Source organism: Geospiza fortis, unplaced genomic scaffold (assembly GCF_000277835.1).
Source record: "Geospiza fortis unplaced genomic scaffold, GeoFor_1.0 scaffold59, whole genome shotgun sequence".
Taxonomy (NCBI): Eukaryota; Metazoa; Chordata; class Aves; order Passeriformes; family Thraupidae; genus Geospiza; species Geospiza fortis.
Window position 1 is genome coordinate 2,305,966 of NW_005054381.1, and position 22,443 is coordinate 2,328,408.

The following is a 22,443-nucleotide window of genomic DNA, read 5'->3' on the forward strand; positions in this document are numbered from 1 at the left end:
AGACAATGTTTCGTCCCACGGCTCCATCGGCTCTCGGCTGCCCCATGCTGCCCTCCCCGGCCGGCTGCGGTGCTAGAGGAGCCTCGCACATCCCGCGAGAGAGCGTGGCCGTGGCCTGAGGGGTGAGCACGGGGGCTGGCTGGGATGGGTGAGGGAGCTGACCAGGACCTGTCCCACCGCCCCAGCAGCAGCCACGGACCCTGACTGACCCAGCATTCCCACCAGGGGCTGGGCTGGGAGCAGGGGAGCACCCAGGGGTGCACTCACTGCTTGCCCAGCTGCACAGGGACAGTGGGACCTGCTGGGGCCCTGTGGAGCAGCCCCCATTGTCACATGTCCCCAGGGTGGCACAGGGGCCAAGGGACATTACACATGTTGTGTGAGAGGACCTTGACTCCAAAAAGCCATTTCCCAGGTGATGAGCAGGTGGGGGTGGTGGTTTCCCAGTTGTCAACTCCCAGTGACAGTAGATCAGTGTTCCCTGAGTGCCCAGCGTGTCCAGGTGTGCAGTGTCAAACTCCCAGTGACCACAGAGCAATGTCCCCTGAGTGCTCAGCAGGTTCAGGTGTGCCGTGCCAAACTCCCAGTGACCACAGAGCAATGTCCCCTGAGTGCTCAGCAGATTCAGGTGTGCAGTGTCAAACTCCCAGTGACACCAGAGCAATGTCCCCTGAGTGCCCATTGTGCCCAGGTGTGCAGTGCCAAGGCCCTGGGCAGGGGCTGGGATGAGTGGAATTGTCATTGATTCCCTGAAGAACACTCAGAGTCTCCTGTGGACATATGGACTCACGGATACACACCTGAGATACCCTCACTTGTTCCTGCCCAGGCAGAGCTCCCACAGCCCCTCTGGAATGCCTGGCATGGCCTGGGAATGCAGAGGGAAGCAGAGGAAAATCATCCCTGCATCCATCATGGTGTCCAGCAGCTGCTGTGCCATGGGGCCACTGAGAAGGGTCCCTGGGGCTCCTGTCAGAGCAGGAGCTGCTGGGCAGGGATTTCCCTGTCCCTCCTGAGTCCCACACATGCCCTGGGTTTGCCTGTGATGTGAGGTCAGCTGGATGCCATCAGCTCCCACTAGATCCAGATCCAGCTGCTCCAGGGGAGATCCTCAGATCCCAAACCTTCAGCACCACCTGCATAGCCAGACATTCCCCTGCTGAGTTCCCCTTCCCAAACCCGGACCCCTTTGTCTGGGCTCACAGGAGAACAGGACATGTGCTGCTGGGCCTTTCAGCCCCCGTCCCTTTGGGTGCTCAGAGGTGCCCTGTCACAGCACCAGCAGCCTCGTGTCACACTGCGGGAGTGGACAATGACCTCTGGGGCTCAGCAAGCCCCACATCCTCCCAGTGCCATCCCACATGTGAGCTCCTGCTGGGCACTGGATTCTCTGGAGAAATTGCCTGGATGGCAGCCAGGAGCTCTTAGGAGAGAATCCCCAAGAGCTGATCCCTGAGGGCCTTTTGGGGGCCTTGGTTCTGACAGGGGGAGGTGCCTCAGCTTTGCCTTTGCTGCTGCTCTTCTCAGAGGTGCTGTAGCACAGCAAGGCTGTTAAAGGAGATGATGTTTAACTGCAGGTTCCTTCCCATCTCTTGATCACCTGAAATGGTTTTATCTTCTCCAGCTCCTCCATAAAGGAGTCTTTATTCATGGACATTGACTCTGATTCGTTTGAAAATGCTGCAATAATTGCAATTATGAGCTGAACTCCAGCTTCATGCCTGACATATCCTGAATGGTTTAAGCAGTTTATCATGGCAGCACTGAAACTGCTTTCCCAAGAAATGCCAATACTTTGTAGCACCCTTGATGTATCACATCTTTCTCTTGAGTTACTGAGACCAGCACAAGCAAATCCATTTCATCAAAGTTTTTTCAGTTTTATCCCAGTTTTGTCCCTCTCATTTCTTCCCTTCTGCCCTCTGAACTGATGCTTTGTTTTCCTCCTTATAGGGGACAATAATTTTTAAATACTTGCAAGGTTAATTTCTCCAAGAGGGAGTGAACGCTGTGATCACTCTCCACGTGAATAGGACAGGAGTTAATTGATTTTTTAAATCCTCTCTGAAATGGAGTATAAGAAATAATAAATATTCCAAGCAGAATGTCATAGATCTTCAGGATTAAAGTATGGGTTATGCACTTTCAAATAGATTTCATTTTGACAGGTCTGCGTTGACAGGTCCTAGGCTGGAGCCTGTTCCTGGTACTTGGAGATTTCTCTCACCGTAAGAAGCAATCCCCATTTTCAGTATTTTTCAGGCTTTTAGGTTCTCTCCAGTTCAAAGTGAGAGAAGACACTAAAATTGGCACCAGCACAGTGGGAGCTCACACAATGTGGCAGGAAGCAGCATCCCCTCTCCTTCAGATCCCAGGGCTTTGGTCACTGGGTTGTTCACGCATCTTCCTGGATCCGTCTGTTCACAGCCCTTCCAGGCTTCTGCTTGTGCTCAAAAAGGCTCCCTGAGAAATGGTGAGAAAATTGCTGTGTCCTGGGGTCTGTGAGAGTGCTGTATCCTGGCATCCTGCTAATGAACTACCTTGGGGGGGTGATTGCCATTCCTGACCATTGAATTCAGGAAACCAGTTGTCCCTCCCCGGAGCAAGGCTTGGGTGCAGCCCAAGGTCACCAGAGCCATCCTGAGCGAGGCAGGAGAAGCCCACAGGTGTTCCAGACACCTCCCACATGCAGGATACTCCGAGCTGGCCCCATCCCTCCTGCACCAGGGAGCTCCCTGCTGCTCCCCAGGCACAGCCGGTGGCAGGAACATGGTGCCAGCCCAGGGGGCTCTGGATGATAATTCAGATTTAGAAATGAGGCTCCATCCCCTCATACGGGGGGGGAGAAGATGAAGAAATCTCTTCTTATGAGAGCCAGGGTGCTTGGAGAATTCATCACGTTGTCTGTCTGATAACTTCATGGCAAGGGCTTGTGGAGGCTTCAGGGCATTGCCAGGAACCTGAGGAAACATTTCTGTACCAAAAGGGTGCTCAGACACTGGGACAGGCTGATCACCTCATCTTCTCAGAGACATGGTCAATGCCCCAAGCTGGTCCATGTTTACGAAGAGTTTGGAAATTGCCCTTGAAAACCTGCTTTAACTTTTGGTCAGCCCTGAAGTGGTTGGAGTTGGACTGATCATAATCATTGCAGGTTATTTCAGCTGAAATGAACTGGTCTGGTCTGGTCTGGTCTGGTCTGGTCTGGTCTGTTCCATCCCAAGCTGGAGAAGTGCTTGGGGAAGCTGAGTGCAGTGAAGATGAGCAGAAGGAACTGGAATGTGGCAAACAGGGAACTGTGTCCTCTCCACGAGCAACCAACAAGGCTGATGAATTCCTTGTTCATTCTGTATCTGAAACCACCTCTCTGGAAGTTTAATGTCAACAATCTGCAGGCGCCAGAGCTGCTGGTGCTGGCCTGGAAGCTCCACAGCTCCATGTGTGAGACATGCCAGGCCAGGGATGAGCTCCCAAAAGGCCAGTGGGAAGGATGCTCTTGCTATTCCATTCACATTCCTCACTGAACATGCAGATGAGTTTAATTTCTATTTAATCAGCCTCTGCAAACAGCAATCACTTGAGAGTTTTCCTGCCTTACATGCAGTGATTACCCTTCTTCCACCAGCACTGCTCGTACCAGGCTGGGGGCTCTCAGCCCCTCCAGGTGACGTCTTTCACTTCAAGGAGGTTCTGGTGCTTTGCTGTGAAATGCTCTGTGAGCTGCAACTTGCTGGATCTGGAGGTGGCTCGGTGGCATCATGTTCTCCTTGGGGCTGAGGTGCCTCTGGCATCTCTGCTCTGCCCCTGGAGCAGTGCCAGGAGTGGAGACATCAATGGAGCCTTGTCCAGATCAGCCCTCACTACAGGGGGGTGAACCCAGCTGCAGAGAGAGCCCAGTGCTGGGTGTTTGCAGCACCCCCAGTGCTGGGTGTTTGCAGCACCCCCAGTGCTGTATTTGCAGCACCCCCAGTGCTGGGTGTTTGCAGCACCCCCTGTGCTGTATTTGCAGTGTCTGTGCTCTTGCCCTGCAATCTGTGTGTGTGAAACTCTGCGCTGCAGAGATCAGGGACAGCTGCTGCCGTCCCAGCTGTGATGACAGGACACAGGGAATGGCTTCCCATTGCCAGAGGGCAGGGATGGATGGGATATTGGGAATTAGGAATTGTTCCCTGGTAGAGCGGGCAGGCCCTGGCACAGGGTGCCCAGAGCAGCTGTGGCTGCCCCTGAATCCCTGGCGGTGCCCAAGGCCAGGCTGGATGGGGCTTGGAGCAGCCTGGGACAGTGGGAGGTGTCCCTGCCATGGCAGGGGAGGGATGGGGTGAGCTTAAAGTCCCTTCAAACCCAGAGGACTCCAGGTTTCCATGAGGGTGTTTGGGGGTGATCTGCCTAAACCAGGAGCTGCTGTGTCAGCTTTTAAAAGAACCTTCTCAAATGGACTGTTGGGGAGGAAGAGAGGTGAGAGGTTGGGAAGGAATTCTTTACTCAGAGGGTGCTGAGGCCCTGGTACAGGGTGCCCAGAGCAGCTGTAGCTGCCCCTGGATCCCTGGCAGTGCTGGACAGGGCTTGGAGCACCCTGGGACAGTGGGAGGTGTCCCTGCCCATGGCAGAGGTAGCACTGGATGGGCTTTAAGGTCCTTTCCAATGCAGACCACTCTGGGATTCTACAATCTTTGGTGTCTCAAACCCAACCACGTGGGGCCGATTCCTGCACCTGCTGGGGTTGTACCCAAAGTCTGCAGTGCAGGGAGACCTCCCTGGCAGGTCCAGCTCCTTGAGTTCAGCACAGCAGAGGCTGAGAACTGATGGGCTGGAGGCAGAGACCTGAATTTTTTTGTGAAACTTTATAGAGAAAGAACTAGAGCTTTTGCACAACTTTAGCTCCCAGAGTTTTGTCCATTTGTGTTTATAATTTTAGCTCAGACCTAGAGGCATTTTGCCTCCAACAAAGGGATGATATTTTTCTTGCCCTATGGGTGGAGGACACTGCTCCTTCAATTAAAAGCTGCTCCTTCTGTGGGCCTGAGCAGTCTGAGGATGCTGAAATTGGCTTTCCTAGACTACCAGCATCCTGGTACAGGTCGTGGGCCGTGTGCTGACACTTGCATTTAATTCCTGTCTGCAGTGACACCCCTGTGATCATCTCAGCTGTCTGTCACTGCGTGGGCACTTATTTCTGACAGCTTATTCCAAAGCAGGTCAGCATGGGCAAGGGGGAATTTAGGCAGTAATTAGGGTTAAAAGAGATTTATTGCAGTGTTCCAGGCGTGGCACTTGACATCCTCAGCCTGATACTGCCACTTCCAGTGGATTTATCATCTTCCCTTTTGGGGAGGTGATGGTGGAGCAGGGCCTTTCTGCCCAGGAATGGTATTAGAGTAAAATAAAACATCTGTCAGCCATCCCTTACTGTTCTGTGCCCAAATCCCTGTATCCCTGGCAGTTCCTTTATTCTATCTCCTCTTTTCTTCCCCCTTCTCCCCTCCAAAATTCCCTGTGCCTTAACATCTGGCTGAAAGTGGAATGAAATCATCTCAGCTCCTACACAGACAGCCTTGTTTCTGAGGGAGGACCAAGGATGGAAATTTCTGCTTCACAAAGCTGCAAAAAAGTAGAAGTCAGGGGACTGATGTGCAGCATTCAGCAAGCCTGGTGCTACAGCAGAGATCAACATCTGCTGTAATTACTTTCTTTAGAACTTCACAATTGTCCTGATAATTTTGGTAGGAAGAAGAACAAATGGGAAAAGATCGGGAAGATACTCTTGGTGAATTTTTTAATTAAAATGTTTTTGATTTGTTGAGGAGCACAGAAAGAAGCAATTAAAACAAGATGATATTGGTCTATACTTACAAGGAAGAGCCTTGCCAGGATTAACTGGCTTGGCCCAAATAAATTACTGCCTCTGGATTTGCATTAGCAAATACTTCCTAGAGATGTTAATGAGGAAAGAGCGAGAATGGAGTGGGTGAGATCATAGCAACAAAGGCAGCCTGCAGGGCCATGAGTCCCAGAATGGCTTGGGGTGGAAGGGACCTTAAAGCTCATCCCATCCCACCCCTCCATGGCAGGGACACCTCCCACTGTCCCAGGCTGCTCCAAGCCCTGTCCAGCCTGGCCTTAGGCACTGCCAGGGATCCAGGGGCAGCCCCAGCTGCTCTGGGCACCCTGTGCCAGGGCCTGCCCACCCTCACAGGGAACATTTCCTAATTCCCAATATCCAACCTAAACCCATTCTCTGTCACTTTGATCCCATTCCTCCTTGTCCTGTCCCTCCATCCCCTGCCCAAAGTCTCTCTCCATGTTTCCTGCAGGCTCCTTTCAGGCCCTGCAAGGCCACACTGAGGTGACCCCAGAGCTTCTCCTTTCCAGGTGAGCGTTCCCAGCCTTTCCTCCCAGCAGAGCTGCTCCATCCCTCTGCTCATCCTGGAGCCTCCTCTGGGCTCCTCCAGCAGCTCCAGCTCCTGCCTGTGCTGGGCCAGGGCTGGGGCAGCTCTGTAGGTGGGGTCTCACCTGGGCACAGGGGCGCAATCCCAATCCCTGCCCTGCTGGGATCAGCCCAGGGCTGGGGGGGTCTCTAGGTCAGCCTGGACCTGCCTGGGGAAAGTGTGGGCTCAAACCAAGGCACTGCTGCAAGTTTGAGCCTGGGGAGCTCAGCCATGGCCAGGGGCTGTGCCTGAATTTCACTCAGGGTGAGGAAAGGTTTGTTTATTTTCTTCAGGACTTGTATTTCAGTGATTCAATTCCAGGCCTTGGCCAGGCTCCATTTAAACAAAGCAAGGATCCAGGGTGTGAAGTGCTGTGCTGTGTGATGACCTAATCCAAATCCCACAAAGTCTGGGAATGTTTCCACTGCCTCCCTGGGAGCTGGATTAGACCTGCACCATCGCTCCTGGCCAGTGCCAGTGCTGGTGCCACAGCAGCAGCAGCCCCCAAAAACCCTGATGGGGCACAGCTGAAGGACGGGGCTTTGGGATGGTGTTTTCACTGCATTTCTCCATTAATGGAGAGAATTAAATTAACCATTCAAGTCTCTATTAATGGAGAGTATTAAATTAACACTTCAAGTCTCCATTAATGGAGAGTATTAAATTAACCATTCAAGTCTCCATTAGTGGAGAATATTAAAATGCCAAGGGAGATAAACAGGCTTTGGTGGAGCTGGGACAATGGCTGTGCTTGTGGGATGGTTCTGGAAAGATAAAGCTGTTTGCTCTCAGGCCAGTTGTGGGGTGTTTTTTCCCTTTTAAAGCTGCTTTTCTCCTGCAGCCAGGAGTGATTTCCTGGTGGTCTCACACTGAGCTGTGCTCATCTCTCCAAGGGCTGGTGGGCAGAGGATCTGTAGGAGCAACAAATTTCAATTTCTGGGCAGCTCTGGTGGCTGAAACTCAAGGCACAAGCCTGGCTTTTACTGAGGGCACTGAACACACCGACCTGCAGGAGAACAGCTCTCAGAGTGGGGTGCAGGTTCCTCCTTCCAGCTGGGAATTCCTTCAATTGCTTATTCTTCCTATGGTGAATATACAGGAATTCCTGGAGTATATTTGATTCATTCCTGTAATAAATCCAGGCTCATTCCTGGGCCATTCATTGGAACACTCTCCACTGACATGAGAGGTCAATGAGAGTGTGCAGTGCCTTTTTTCCTACTTTAAATTTGGTAAGCATGGATTTCCTGCACCGCTTGCTGTCCAGTGGCAATCCCTGCATGGAATTGCTCAGACCCCACCAGTCACAGGATCCCAGAATGGTTTGGGCTGACAGGACCTTAAAGCCCATCTCATTCCATGGGCAGGGACACCTTCCCCAGCCCAGCCTTGTCCTGCCACTGTGGCTTGGCCCCACCTGGGGGAAGCTGATTTGCCAACACAACCATTCCCTTTTCAACCTGAATTCAGGCACCAGTGCCAGGAATGGTGGTGACAGTCATTAACCTGTCACCTTCTCCAGCAGGACAGGCTGGGCTGGCTCCTGTGCAGGAGGGGCTCCAGGGAAATGAGGAGTTCTGGATTTTTTAAGGGACAAAGGGCTCTCCAGGACACCTGAGTGCAGTTAATCCTCCCAGAGCAGCTCTCGGGCCTTGGCAGTACCAGAGTCAGGATTAAAGCTGTGCTCAACATCCTCCTCCCAGCAGTACCAGTGCTCCAAGCCCTCCCAAGCTCAGGGATCAGCCTCTGGCTCTCTGGGAGGGATAAAAAAGGGCTTTTAAAGCAAGTGCTGACCTTTCTCTCTGAGATCTGACCAGTTGTGGCTTTGCTTTCCAGAGGAGAAGTTCAATCCCTCCCTTTGGCCTCCTGTGCATCTGGAATTGCTGATCCCATGTCTCCAACCAGGAGCTCCTTCTGTAGTAACAGGCTTTTAAATATGTAAATCTATTTTCAAAGCAAAATAACCCCCCCCAAATGTTCATGTATCTCTCAGAAGGAATAAAGGGTCTCTGTCCTAATATTTTATGCAAATCTTGCTTTTGCTCTTGTACTCGGGCATGAATAAATATCAGTGCTTCAAAAGAGGAAAAAAAAGCTTCATCAAAAGAAAAAAACCTTTATTTCTATTGCATAAATAATGGTAAAATTAAAATATTTTTATACAGATTATATATTTACAGTAGAGTTTGGTTAGAGGGAACAGCTGATACATATGGCATTCAGTTTTCCTTTATACACTCCTTTATACACTCAGATAACTTGTAATAACATAGGATTTATTTCAGTTGCATGCCCAGTTAATTTATATTAATATTTACAGTATTTTGTACAAAGGATTTTTGTTAGGATTTTTTTTTTTTACTATTATACTGCTGACTTTGTGAAGTTTTTTCTTTAATTAAAAAGCCATGTCTTTCGTTAACGAGCCAAAAAAAACTGGTGAGCTTACAAATGAACAGTAAATGGCTGGAAAACATGAGCTGGTGACAAAAGGGAGACACAGGGATTAGTGGAGACCTTCCTAGAGATGAATCAGGAGGATTCATAATAAGGAATCGATTCTTTAGCTCCTGCTATGGATTAAATGGCAGCAGCCTGGGTCCTGGGCTTATTCCAGTTAACTCCAATGAGTTATTTCTGACTGACCCTGGGGCCCAAGGTTAACCTGCTCTCCCTTCCTCGCCCAGCCCAGAGAAATCTGAGGAACAACAGCTGGAAGGGCTTTGGCTGCTCTGGAAGGGATGCTCAGGAGGGTGAGCCCAGCCTCGGGCTGCTGCAGAGGGAACAGAGGCAGGGATTTGGGGACTGATGTCACCAACAGCACCTGCACCCTTTGGAATGGCCCCCAGGAGGGACAGAAGGTGCCCAAGTGCTGGTGGCACCAGAGCCACCTCAGAGCTTCCCAAGGTCTCCTGCTTGGCTGATGGAGACACAGCTAAAAGGAAAGCTGGAACATGGATCTCACCTAAAATGGGGCAAATCCAGCTGCTGGTTTGAAATGCTGCCAAACACAGGCTAGGAACAGCTGGGAAAAGAATTAGGTGGAAAATGGTAATTTCATCAAGCAATGGTTTTCAAGGCTATGAAGTATTTTGGTCAGTCTTGGCAGAAAATAAAAAAAACCCCGTGGTACTGTCATCATCAAATTGTCAAGTACTGAGCTCTAGATCCAGAGGATTTCTTTTTTCTCCTTTCTCCCTCTTCTTGGGCTGCAATTATTTCATAGTGAAGATGCCAAATTACATCAGTTTTCCAGACTTTTGCCACTGGAAAGGTGCAAGTGGATCATATTTCCAGTTAAAAGGGTCTTAGATTTTCTGCCCACCTTGCTCTTGGTGAAGCTTTGTCACTTCCTAGAGCAGCCTAAAATGTCCTTCTTGAACTGGAGGAATACAGAGCCCATCCTGATAGCAGCCCACAACATAAAGACATGGAAATGTGGTGAAACTTTTCTTTTTCTGCATTAAATTCCTGGGAAAGGAACAGGTTTTAAGTGATGCCAGGGAAATGTAATTGCACTGTCAGAGCACAGGAGGGTAAAATAATAGATTGAAACCCAGCAAGTTCTGTACATCTTCATCAGTGGAATGGAAGCATGATTCAGAGCCAAGAAAAAAAGACACTTCATCAGATTCTCATTTTTAGAAGAGTTGGTTTTTCTTCTTTCAAACGCTCATCCATAAAGCAGGAACTAAATCATGGATTACAGGGGTGGGTAAAATAAGGGACTTCATTCTTAGAGATTTTAATGTCATTCCTCCCACTGCTTCTCCCCTCACTGATGCAGGGCTGACGGGGGCTGTGCTCCTGTCACCTCGGGGTGGTGACAGCCCTGGCAGCTCCCAGCACGTGCAGGGGCTGAGTTTTCCATGGGAAAAACGGAGAGTCCCCCTTTGTCCTAGAGCCCTCACTGAGAATGGAGCCCTCCCAGTCACCTGGAGCCCCTCCCAGTGCCAGGGGTGGCCCAGGAGATGTTTGGCTCTTCTGCAACAGGCAGGAGGATGCAGAGTCGGTTTTTGGGACAAAATATTCCTAAACTTCAGTGGAAGAAAGGACCAGTAGGGGCTCAGCTCATCCAAACAGATTTCAGCCACCCAGAGTGGCAGCCTTGGGAATGTTTTCTAGCTTGGCTTGCTTTGTTTGCTTCCTACCTTTGAGTTCTGGATTTAAAACCCTTCTCTACTTGGCCCAGCTTATAAAGAGAGCAACCAACATCCAGCCCTGCCAGTGCACATGTCCAACAGGTGAAACCTCTGGATAACCGGGATGGAATCTCTCAAATGAACTGGATTACACCCAGAAATTCAGCTTGGCTCACCAGGGAGCAGGGACAGGAGCTGGGGGTGCTCTTCCCTCCCACCCTCCTGCTCACCCTGGACCTGGGGTCTGTGATCACTGTCCCAGGTGCTGGCAGTGACTGGGGGATATGGGGTGCCCATCAAGCAGGAAGGAGAATTATTTTGTGAACTCTCTCTAATTCCCTGTCACCTCCCACAGCATGAGGACCACAGTCCTAACAAAGCCAAGACTTCCAATTTAAATCTTGCAAGTATGTTGACATTGCTTCTGATCAGAAATTCCTCCTCAGTGGTGCACTCGTGGAGGGGCCGGGCTCCCGTGGGTGGCACCGGAGGTGACACTTCCCAGGTGTCACTGGCTGTGAGCAGGATCTGGCTCTTCAGGGCCACCAGCACCACCATCATGGAATATCCTGAGTTGGAAGGGACCCACAAGGACCTCAAGTCCAGCTCCTGGTGGTGCACAGGACAAAGCCACTGCACCTGTCCTGCCTGGAACTCCCCAGCTGTGGTTTCCTCATGGCTGCCCTGAAGGAATGGCTTTGGCTCTGACAGGTGAGCAGTGTTCCTTCAGCAGCTTTTGCTGGAATTCACTTCCCTCCAAATTATTTCAGCATTGGTGAGGCTGCTGTTCCTTCTGCTGGCTTCTCCAGGAGCACGGATCAGGATCACTGCTGAAGGCAGCGGCTGAAGCCAAGGTCAGTGGTGATCAGGGGTGCAGGAGCAGGAACGCAAATCCTTCCCACCAGAGCTTGATCCCCACATGGAGAACCTTCTCGAAGAGTCCTCAGCAAGCCCAGGACAGGCACTGCTCAGGCTGAGTGGATCTCACTCCCTCCTGAATTAAACCAAAGCCTCTCTCGGGCTGAAATCATCACGTCCCTTTTGAAGCCTTCCCTGCACGTCAATCCCCTTAATTGCACACAGTTCTTTGTGGCCAAGCCAACAGAGTTGCTCACGAATTCCTAATAATTTCCTAATCCATGAAAAGCCCCTGTCCCACTGCTGGGAGCTGTTTGCCCATCCCTGGAAGTCTGGGATCATGTGTGCTCTGCCACGGTGGCACCCATGTCACGAACAGCCAGGGTTGCCATGGCAATCTCCTGTTCCTCCAGAACTGCAGGGCTGAAAAGACACTTCAATCCTCCTGGAACTGGCAAGAGCAGAAGTTTAGAGCTTTTTCTGACAGCTCTGCTGCAGTCTGGGTATTTTTTAAAGTATGTTAATTAGCACTTAAATAAGGTTTTTTTTTCCTTAAAGTATGGGATGTGGGGTTTTTATTTTTATGTCTTTGATTCTTCTGCTTTCTCCCCCCTCAGCTTTTGCCATCAGGTTCCAATCAGAATTTTACTGCTCTATTTTTACCTCCTGTCTGTAAAAGCAGCAAAAAGCCCTATTTTTCCTCTCTTGTGTAGAAGGAAAAAAAAAAAAGAGATAAATGGATGTTACATAAATGGAGCCAGAGAGGGAGGTAGGAGACATTCAGTGCTGCTGGATGGGAAGGTTGTGGGGAAGGAAAGGATGGAATAGCTTGGCCTGATCCATCCTGCATTGCCAGGAGCCACTGATTAAAGAAGGGATCTCTTCACAATGCCTGGGGATAGAGGAAGGCTGCTCTAGGAAGGGAAAGGAGACCTCTGGCAAGACAAAACCCTGATTCATAATGGAAAAGTGAGGGTCCCTACAGAAAAATCACACCCCAAAGCCCCAAAAATCCTGTACCCAGTAAAATCAGTGGGGAGTTGTGCAATGAACTCTACTGACACCAGGCTATGGCTTTTACCAATATATTCATTATAGGTTTGGCTTTACAAATGGAGCTGGGAGGGGAAGGGTTGGGCTGGAGAATGGCTCTATTTACAAGGGTTTATGGGGCATGCAGGAGGCAATTCTGGAGCCTTCCAGAAAGCTTCAAGGAATGCAGACAATCATTGTCCAAGAAGTGCTGCTGGGCCTGGAGTCTGCTGGGGGTTTGTGGCACATGGGTGAGGAAATGTGGGGAAATGCCTGGATTGGGGTTGTGGGTTTGGGGTTGTGGGTTTGGGCTCAGTGGAGGCACTGCTCCCCCATCCCTCCCCTCCACCTCCATCTGCCCATGCTCACTCCAGCACAATCCCAGGGACAAAATGAGTATTCCTTGGTGGCAAGGAATATTTAGACTTTTTTCTCACAGCTGCCACCTTTCCACAGACCCCTGAGACCTAAAAGTTGGGATGAGTTTCTTCAAAATCATCTCCAGGCTCGTTATCTGCAATGCCCAGCACAGAAAATGTGTCTGGGCTCCCAGTACTGAGAATCCCACACCAGAATATCCCACAGATATTCTGCTGCTGCCCTGTAGTAAATGGAAATCTCTCTGTCTTCTGGGAGACAGAATCATTTTTTATGGAATATTCTGCAGTTCACCTCTATTGGTCACAGCAGAACAGAAATGCAGGAATTATGTGTTTGGGAAAGGCAGAAAAAACCAACTCAGCTGCTGTGGAAAAGGTGTTGTCTTTGGGATGGAGGGGACAGCAGGAAAATGGCAGGAAAAGGTGGAGGTGGGACACTGAGACACTTAAAAGTGACTTGAGTTTAAAGGGGTGGTGGGAGACAGGACAACGAGCAGCAGATTTTTAAATTAGGCTGCTAAAAATACAGATAAATGTCACTCAGAGTGGTAGAAAAGAAAGAGCTGGAATGAGTGTTAGGGATGGATCCAGTGTAAGTCAATGGCTGCAGGGTGGGATGAGGGAGGCTGGGGCTGTGCAACCCCTGGGGGAGCCATCCTGCCCCTCCTGTGGCACAGGGAACAGTCACCTCTGCTCCAGGAGCAACATCTCAGGGTTCCTGGGGGTGCCTGGAGCTCTCCCAGCACAGCCACCCCACTCCAGCACCCGAGTGCCTCCATGGAACTGCCTTGGAGCACTCCATGACCACCAGCTGGGATCTCCCAGGAGGGCAGGAGATCACCTCTGTCCTGGTGTGGCATGCAGGGGCACAGTTCATCCAAAGGGAAATGCACGGATTCGTGTCAAGTTTCAAAGGAAAAACACCTTCCCAAGTCAAACCAGCTCCTTGCACTTCCCGTGTGGTGTCCCTGCTCTGCACCATTCCATCTTCTCCTTGCTGCTCCCTAAAATGTATTCCAGGAAAACCACCCAAGGCTCCCCAGACCTGGAAGTCTGACACACTCCAAGCACACGGGGGTGGGCTCAGGTTGGGTTCCTTCTTCTCCTGCTGAGCTCAGCTTTTCCGATGGTCCCCGTGGGAGCCTGCCATGGATGGGGGTGGTGGGATGGATCCTGGGAGGGAATGGAGAAGTTGCTGGTCAAATCAACACTTTACCGTGTGGGTGAAAATAAAACCTCCCCCACAGGATGATGTCTGCCATGGAGGTTTCACTGCAGATCATAACCAGGCCACATGAAACGGAATAAATCAAAATTGTGCAGGCAGGGAGAGGGGAGGAAAGCTCAGGAAGAGCTTCCCTCATGATTTTCACCTGGGAAAAAATTCTTGAAGACCAATAAAGAAAAAGGGTAAAACTGCTGAAGAGGAAAAGTTGAATATGCAGAGAGGCCCGAGGAGAGGGAGGTTTAGCTGGCGCTGGTGGTGGCAGAGTCCCTTGGAAGACTTTGCACAAGTTCAGCAATGCCCAGGTGGGAAAACAAGGGGTGCTCCTCAAGCCCTGATTCACAGTCGGAAAAAAATGGCCAACAGACTCCTGCTACCCCACAGTCTCATGTCAAAGGTGGAGTTGATGAAGCAAAAAATAGACATTTTGTATGGTGCTGGCAAATTCTCCCCTTTTTTCCTCAGAAAATACTGTACAAGGATGCTCTAGCTCCCCTCTAATGCCGTAAACTCCATGGCATGGTCATAAGGGAAAAGGAAAGTGAAGCTGGAACACGTGGAACAAAAGGAACAGGACTTGCTTGTGGCAATGCTACGACCAACTTCCTGGGAATGCGGGCCCGGCGGGAGCTCCGTGGGACAGTCACTGGGCCCTGGGTCAGGACCAGTCACGAGGCTGGGCCTCCTCCCACCCGCACAGCGCTGGATCCAAGCGTCCTCCGCGCTGCCATTGCTGTTTCGAAGCAATAATTCGGGACTCCTGGATGTGGGATTATTGCATTAGGAAACAAAACCTTTAAAGCATTAGAACAGCCCTTTGATGTCCCTGCCAAAAGGATGTGGTTGGTTCACAGGACACGCTGCTGGCTCCCGCCGTGCCGTGGGATCGGGGCGGGAGCTCTCCCGGGTGCGCATGCATGGCGGCCATCCCGTGCCAGGACCACTCCGAGCCGAGCCGTGCCAGCTACTCCATGCCGCTGCGCAGGATCTGGTTGGCCGCGATCAGCATCACGCTGATGATGAAGGCCATGGCGAAGGCGCAGATGAGGCTCTTGCGCACGCACGTCTGGCGGTTCTGCTTCTGGGCGTGCACTGCGGGGACAAGAGCGGCGTCACACAGGGCAGGGATTTGATATATGCTCTTTTTCAGCTAGGTCTCATAAGCTCTTGGGGATTTATATCACGCTTAAGATAGCTTAGCTACCTTAGAAAGGATAAAATTAGCAGGATGGCTTCTGTGGTAGTGTTGGAAACAGAAAAGTTTTAATAAAAGGCAAAATAACAAAAGGTTGTTTTTGTTATTTTACTCCAATAATTTTGTTATATACTCCAACAACCGTACCACTCTCCATTAAAATAACTGCCCTAGTTGTAACAGCCCTAGGCATCGCTTTAGCCCTAGAAATCTCAAAAACAGCCCAAACACTCATGCTCACAAAACAAACCCCTCTCTCAAACTTCTCCACATCCCTAGGATACTTTAACCCTTTAATCCACTGCCTAAGCAAAACTAACTTCCTCAACGGAGGACAAAACATTGCCTCTCACCTAATTTTTCTTCTTTACAGAGAAAACTCGAGCTAGGTGCAAGAGGTTCTTGCTCCTGGTAAAATACCCCACAAAAGTGATTAGTTGTTTTTTTTTTTCTTTTGTTTTTACAGTAAATTGCTTAGACAGGACTTTTTGGCTTCTGTTCAAGTGGCTATCTTTGAGGTGAAGTTTTTCAGTTCTTATGAGATGTCTTTTTACTTAATTGAGGAGAGAAACTTCTGGGCTTTTTTCCTTTTTTAAGGAGACAAGAATGGTTTTGTCACTCCATCAACAGGGGGCACGTTATACTAACTTTATAGATTCCCACAATTCCTACAGGGGTTCTGTTCCCTCCTGGAGCAGCTCAGGAACCCTCCTCTTCTCACTGTCACCTCTGCCTGCTGGGACATTCCCAAACAACCCACCTAGCCCTCCAGGACTTCCAAACCAGCCCATCCCAGTCCTTCCTAACCCTTCAGGAACTCCTTTCCCTCATCATGGCTTTTGATCCTTTTAAATGTTCACAGGGATGCTTGGGGTTAGCTGTGTGTTTCTTTTAATCTCTTTGTGAAGTTGGAATCACGAAATGGGTTGGGTTGGGCTGGGCTGGGCTGGGCTGGGCTGGGTTGGGTTGGGTTGGGTTGGGTTGGGTTGGGTTGGGTTGGGTTGGAAGTGACCTTAAAGCTGTACTTTGTCCCATGGGCATGGACATGTTTCCCTGTCCCAGGCTGCTCCCAGCCCTGTCCAGCCTGGCCTTGGGCACTGCCAGGGATCCAGGGGCAGCCCCAGCTGCTCTGGGCACCCTGTGCCCTCCTCCCCACCTCCTGACCTAAACTTCCTCTCTTTCAGTTTGAACTAAGTTGTTTCTAAAGTTCTTTAACAGCAATTATCAACCTTGTGTGAATCCCTCCGAATCATCCAGGTCAACTGGGAATGAGTGGAAAATCAAGAAGTGCTCCCTGATGACACTCAGGCCCCCACTGACAATTCCCAGGAGCATCCATGGCACATGAGTCACTTTTCCAAACTTTTTAGGTTTTAGGTTTTCTGTGCTTAAGCCAAATAAGATTTATTAAGAACCTTTCCAAGTGAATGCTTGCAGAATAATTGTCAAAAGAAATGAGAGCAGCAATTAAAAAGCAGATAGAGTTGGGATTTTTGGCACACTCATTTGATTTAATTTTACTTTTTGCCAAGCTCCTCAGTGAGAATTCGTGCTGTGATTTAATAAAGTCAGTTCATGACTCTGTCCTGGCCTCCCCACATCTGAATGTCAGAGCCACGGGTGCTGTTGGGGCACTGTGGAGATTTGTTTGCAAAGGCCTTGAAGGTTCCCCCAGGCAATCCCAGGGTGGTGATGGCTGCAAGAGCCCAATTATCCCCCCAGCACCACCACCGTGGTCACCACTAAACCATCTCCTAAGTGCCACATCCACACTTCTTGGACACTTCCAGGGATGGGGATTCCACCAATGCTGGACAACCCTTTCAGTGAAGAAATTGTTCCTATTTTCTCATCTAAACCTCCCCTGGCCCAGCCTGAGGCCGTTCCCTCTCCTCCTGTCCCTGTTCCCTGGAGCACAGCCCGACCCCCCCGGCTGTCCCCTCCTGGCAGGAGCTGTGCAGAGCCACAAGGGCCCCCTGAGCCTCCTTTGCTCCGGGCTGAGCCCCTTCCCAGCTCCCTCAGCCTCTCCTGGGGCTCCAGACCCTCCCCAGCTCCATTCCCTTCCCTGGACACCTCCAGCCTCTCGGGGTCTGCATTGTCCTGAGGGGCCCAGGGCTGTCCTCAGGGTCTGAGGTGTGACCTCAGCAGTGCCAGCACAGGGGACAAGCCCTGCCCTGGTCCTGGTGCAGCCCAGGTGCCATTGGCCTTTCTGACCACCTGGGCTCACCTGGGCTCATGTCCAGCCACTGGCACCAGCACCCCCAAGGCCTTTTCCAGCTGCCAGCTCCTCTCTCCCAGCCTGGAGTGCTCCAGGGGACATTCTGTTCCTGTTGTGCCCCAGGCAACAAGGGCAGGACCTGGCACTTGGCCTGTGCAGGTCAGTCAGGGACAGCCAGGAAATCATCCCACCCCGGGTGGAGAGCTCTGCCTGCCTGCTCTGGGCCTTGCTTTGCTCTTTGGCCTTGTTTTGCCCTGGGAAGGGATGTCCCTCTCACCTTCTCCTCATGGATGGTCTTGTGATGATGGGAAACTTTCAGATGGTTGACAAAAACCCCAAAACATACCAAAAATGCAGCCAAGGACAGGCTCCAGGTGCCCATGTTTAGAAGGCTGGAAAGGAGAATACTTTTAGAATTCGTGGAAAAACCCCTTGTTCTGATGCAGCCTTGAACCTCATGGCACAGAGAGCCCGGGATGCTGGGTTTGAATCCCAGTTTTCTCCCCCATCACCTCCTCTGGCTGGTGTTCGGCAGTGCCTGTTCCCCAGGCCCAGCTCCCAGTGGCCCCAGGTCAGTGCCAGGGGCACAGAGCTCTCCTTGGGAAGGGTTGGAGCCATTCTGCCCAGGCAGGGAATGTGAGTGAGGCCTCGCTGTGTTCTGGGCAGGCAATCCCCCCTGACAGGAGCTCTCCCAAATTCCTCACTCTCTGCTTGCACTGCTCTGCTCCAGGATTCCTTCTCTGGCTTTTATAAACCACACAGGATCAGTGCTGTGGCTTTGTGCATGGTGCCCTGGTGCTTTGAAAAGCTCATTCCTGCCCAGCTGTAGTTGTTTTTTTAATGTATTTTTCTATTATTTCTGTACTTTGAAAGCACTCCCAGGCAGCAGAGAAATCACTGACAGCACCAGCATTGCTGCCAGGGTGGGGCTGGTGATGGGAACAGCAGCCTGAGGCTGGCCAAGGGTTTATTGGGATAACAAACTCACCTCTCCAGAGGAAAAGAGTAAAACATGCTCAGTGTTTTTGCACAAATGTTCCTGAACTGAACAACTTCTCCAGGGTTCTGTTATACAACAGAGCCTGAGGCAGCAGGATGCAGGGAACTCCCATTTACTGCTCTTTACCCACTAAAGGGACACCAACCATCCAAATTACCTACAAATAACCCCGGGGAAAGGGGAATGCCTGCCCAGCCAGACCCTCTTGCTGTTGGTTGGGAATGACTCCAGGAAGGAGATGGGTATCAGCATTGCCCTGCTCCCTTGAAATCCACAGGGAGACAGAGGAGCTGGAACTCCTGATGTCCTGATTCCTGGAATTCTTCCCTACAACATGAAGTTCCATTTAACCAACCCTGCTTACTGGGGAGGGCATGCCCTCAGTTCTCTCCTTTCTCTAAATCCATCATCTCTGAGCACAGAATCTGCCTTTCCTGCTGGTTCCCACAGCTGGCATTGTCCCAGGGCTGGATGCCAACATTTGGGTGCCACTGGGAGCTTCTGCCACCCACAGGACATGCCAGGGGTTGGATGTGGTTCATGGGACATGGGCAGAGCCTGAGGCTCCTCTGGAGAAATCCTCAACCCTTTTAGAGGGAAGAGCAACCCAGAGGTTTCCAACATCCATCAGACCTCATGAGGCAAAGGCAAATCAAGGCTGGGTCATTCTTCATCTTCTCAACAGTCCCAGGACAGGCTGGAGAGGAGAACTCCCCCACTGGCACAGACCAGAACTCCTCAGGAGCTGGGGCTAATGGGGCCAGGCTGGGGAGGAGAACTCCCCCATTGGCACAGACCACAGCCCCCAGAACCCCTCCAGGAGCTGGGGCTGATGGGGCCAGGCTGTTTCCAGATCACCCTGCCCACAGTGGGTCTGGGATGTGCTCCCAGCACTGGGAGCCTTCTCTGCTGCAGGAGAACAGCTCCTCACAAGGACAGCAGCAGTGTATTTATAGAGCCCTGTCCCAGCCCTGCCACAGGTGAGTGATGGTGCCTTGCTCGGGCTGCCTGGAGTTATTTTTGGTTTAACAAGTCAGTTTGTCATCCCCAAGCTGAGCTGAGCAGGACAGGGGGGCAGGGAGGAGCTGCTGGCTGCATCCCATGGATGTGAGGGTCCTAGCTGAGGGTGGCACCCCCTGGCAGTCCTGTGACCACTGACCCTGCTGTGCCACCAGCTCTGTGTCCGAGTGCTGGATCAAGGGAACTGCCAGGAAAAGGCTGCTGGGCTGTAAATCTTTGGGAGCTGCAAATTGTCCTTTCCCTGTGTCCCAGGAAATCACACAGCCTTCACTGTCCTGCCCTGAGTGCTGATAAAAACAGAGATAAAGCTGAGGACAGAACTGTGCCTCTGCCCTGGCGTGTCCTTCCCCTGCAAATGACTTCAGTGTTCAGAGGGAGCTGAGGAAATCCTGGCCTTGGCCCTGACTGTAGTACAAATATTGTATTTGGGGAAGCTGTGTGCTGAGAGGTGCAGAGTCTGCCAGCCACATGGATAAAGAAGAAGATTTCATGGTCAGAAAGACCTTATTATCACTTTATTTCCATAATTGTATTTCAGAAATTTCATGGCTTTGCACTGATGGTGATATTACCTGTGCAACACTCTTGAGCACCTGAGCCAGCTCACCCAGGTGTGGAGAAGGGGAATGTCCAGGTGTGGAACACAGGGTGTCCAGGTGTGGGAAATGGGGATGTCCAGGTGTGGAAAACAGGGATGGGGTGTCCAGGTGTGGGAAATGGGGATGTCCAGGTGTGGAAAACAGGAATGTCCAGGTATGGAAAACAGGGGTGTCCAGATGTAGAAAACAGGGATGTCCAGGTGTAGAAAATGGGACTGTCCAGGTGTGGAAAACAGGGATGTCCATTTGTGGAAAATGGGGATGTCCAGGTATGGAAAATGGGGACGTCCAGATGTGGAAAACAGAGATGTCCAGTTGTGGAGAAGGGCTGTCCAAGTGTGGAAAATGGGGATGTCCAAGTGTGGAAAATGGGCATGTCCAGGTGTGGAGAAGGAGAATGTCTCTGCCCACAGGAGGAGAAGAGTTTGGGGCTGGTCTGGGATCCAAGAACACGCCAGAGGTGACACTGAGTGGGGATCCCCCTTTCACCAAGCTGCTCCTGGAAGTCTCTGCTGTGTCTGCTCCCTTAGGAGATCCCCAAATCTCAGTGGGAACCATGGGGGCTCATCTTGGCTTCATTCCTCCCAGAATTGAAGGCCCTTCATGGGGTGGATGGTACATTAAACATGGATGGGAGTTGAAAGAAATATTTGAATTGCTGGAATTGAACTAAGAAAGGGAGTTGTTTTAGGGTGCAATTAATCTCATCCCAAGGTGGCACCTAAATCAAACTCCAGGAATTCTACCCAAAAAGCATCTCCTTCAGTGCACTAATTAGAAGTGAGTGACCCCAGGGACACAGCCCAGGACAGCTGACAGCTGTCCCTTAGTGCCACAATCCATGCCATGGAATTCCTGCTATTGAGTCCTGTAGGGATCCTGGTGTTGGAGAGCTGGGAGCTCTGAGGGTCATTCCTGGCAGCCTGGAGAGCTGCAGGGACACAACCTGTCCTTGCCTGGCAGAAATGCTCCTGTCAGAGCTGGCAGACCAGAGCTGTCCCCTTCCACTGGGACCTGGAGCAAAACTTTCTCTCATTGTTGATGGTTCAGCTGATCTTCATTCCCTGCTGGATTTGTGTGTGTTCCCAACATCTAAAAAAGGGTCTGTTTTGCTTCTAGGTTCTGCCTGGCACCAGCAATGCCAAAACATCCCACGAGAAAAGCTGTTCCTGCTGCACTTTTGGAAACTGGAGCTTCCAAAACGAGATGCTGAGCATTAGGAACCCAGGTTTTTTCTGGGATGGTTCAGCCAAGCTTCCAAAACTCTGCAGCAGTGACAGCTGGCTCCTGTCCCCAGGGATCAGCAGGTCAGTGGGCACCAACAGCTCCAGGCAAGGAAGAAACATCTCTTCCTCTGCACTCTTCTCCAGGAGGAACACAAAAATTGTTGCTTGGCCTGATTCAGAGACTGCTGCTGCTGCTGCCTCCCTCCTGCAGGGTTTTAAAAATTCAGCTCTGCTCCTCCAGCTTCTCTGCCCTGTTTGACAGAGGTGAGGGTGAGAATGGAGCTGCTGCAGCCCATTCATCAGCCAGGCCAAGGACTGGGCTGTATTTTCATCCTCAGCTCTTTGTCTCTGCCTGGTGCCCTTTCAGAGCTGTTTGACCCCACAGAATGTCCCAGTTCCCCCCAAAATGGTCTAAAGTGGGATTGCTGGGTGGGACACACAGTGGCTCCACCAGGGCACAAACTCTGAGCTTCTCTATTCCATTTCCCTGAGATGATTTCATGGAATCACAGATCAGTTTGGGTTAGAAGGGAACTTAAAAACCATGCCATTCCTTGGGCAGGCACATCTTCCACTGTCCCAGGCTGCTCCAAGCCTGTCCAGCCTGGCCTTGGGCACTGCCACAGGCTGAACAACCAGGACCTCTTTGGTTGCTCTCAGCAGCAACAATTCAAGAGCAGTGTGAGCTCCTCTGGCCAAGGAAATGAAAATGCTTCTGCTGAGGTGGCTTAAAATGGGGAATGTCCTTGCCAGTGTCAGCCCTGCCCAAGTGTAAAATTTACTGCAGATCCCAGTTCTGATCCCAACTCCTGAGCCCCTGAGGCTCTGCTGAAGGAAGGAAATGTTTCCTTTCTCTGGGTGCCTCCAAGCACTGCTCAGCCCTTGGCTCTGCAGAGCTCCTCCCGTGCTCAGAGGAGCTGTCCTGGCTGGGGCAGGTCCTGGCAGCTCAGAGCAAAAGGTCCCCAGGGCAGCAGGGCATGGGCCTCTGCTCAGTGCTGGTGCTACAGTGCAGGAGAGGACTCGTCCCAGCTGCTCCCTGGGAGCCTTTTTGGGATCTCAACAGAAAACTGGAGAAGCCCAACACAGCTTGGTGGGGCCTGCCAGTGCCAAGAAAGTCATTCCA

The 22,443-nt window shown here is 51.2% G+C and overlaps 1 protein-coding gene across 1 annotated transcript in view; it reads right to left on the reverse strand.

Moving 5' to 3' along the window:
- Positions 1-14,935: 14,935 nt before the first annotated feature.
- The window catches only part of CALN1 (calneuron 1), a 76,939-nt gene continuing 69,431 nt past the window's right edge, over positions 14,936-22,443 (reverse strand). The window contains exon 5 of the mRNA XM_031060381.1: positions 14,936-15,154. Within this exon, the coding sequence (XP_030916241.1) occupies positions 15,027-15,154 (128 nt within the window). The 3' untranslated portion in view covers positions 14,936-15,026. The remainder of the gene's footprint in view (positions 15,155-22,443) is intronic.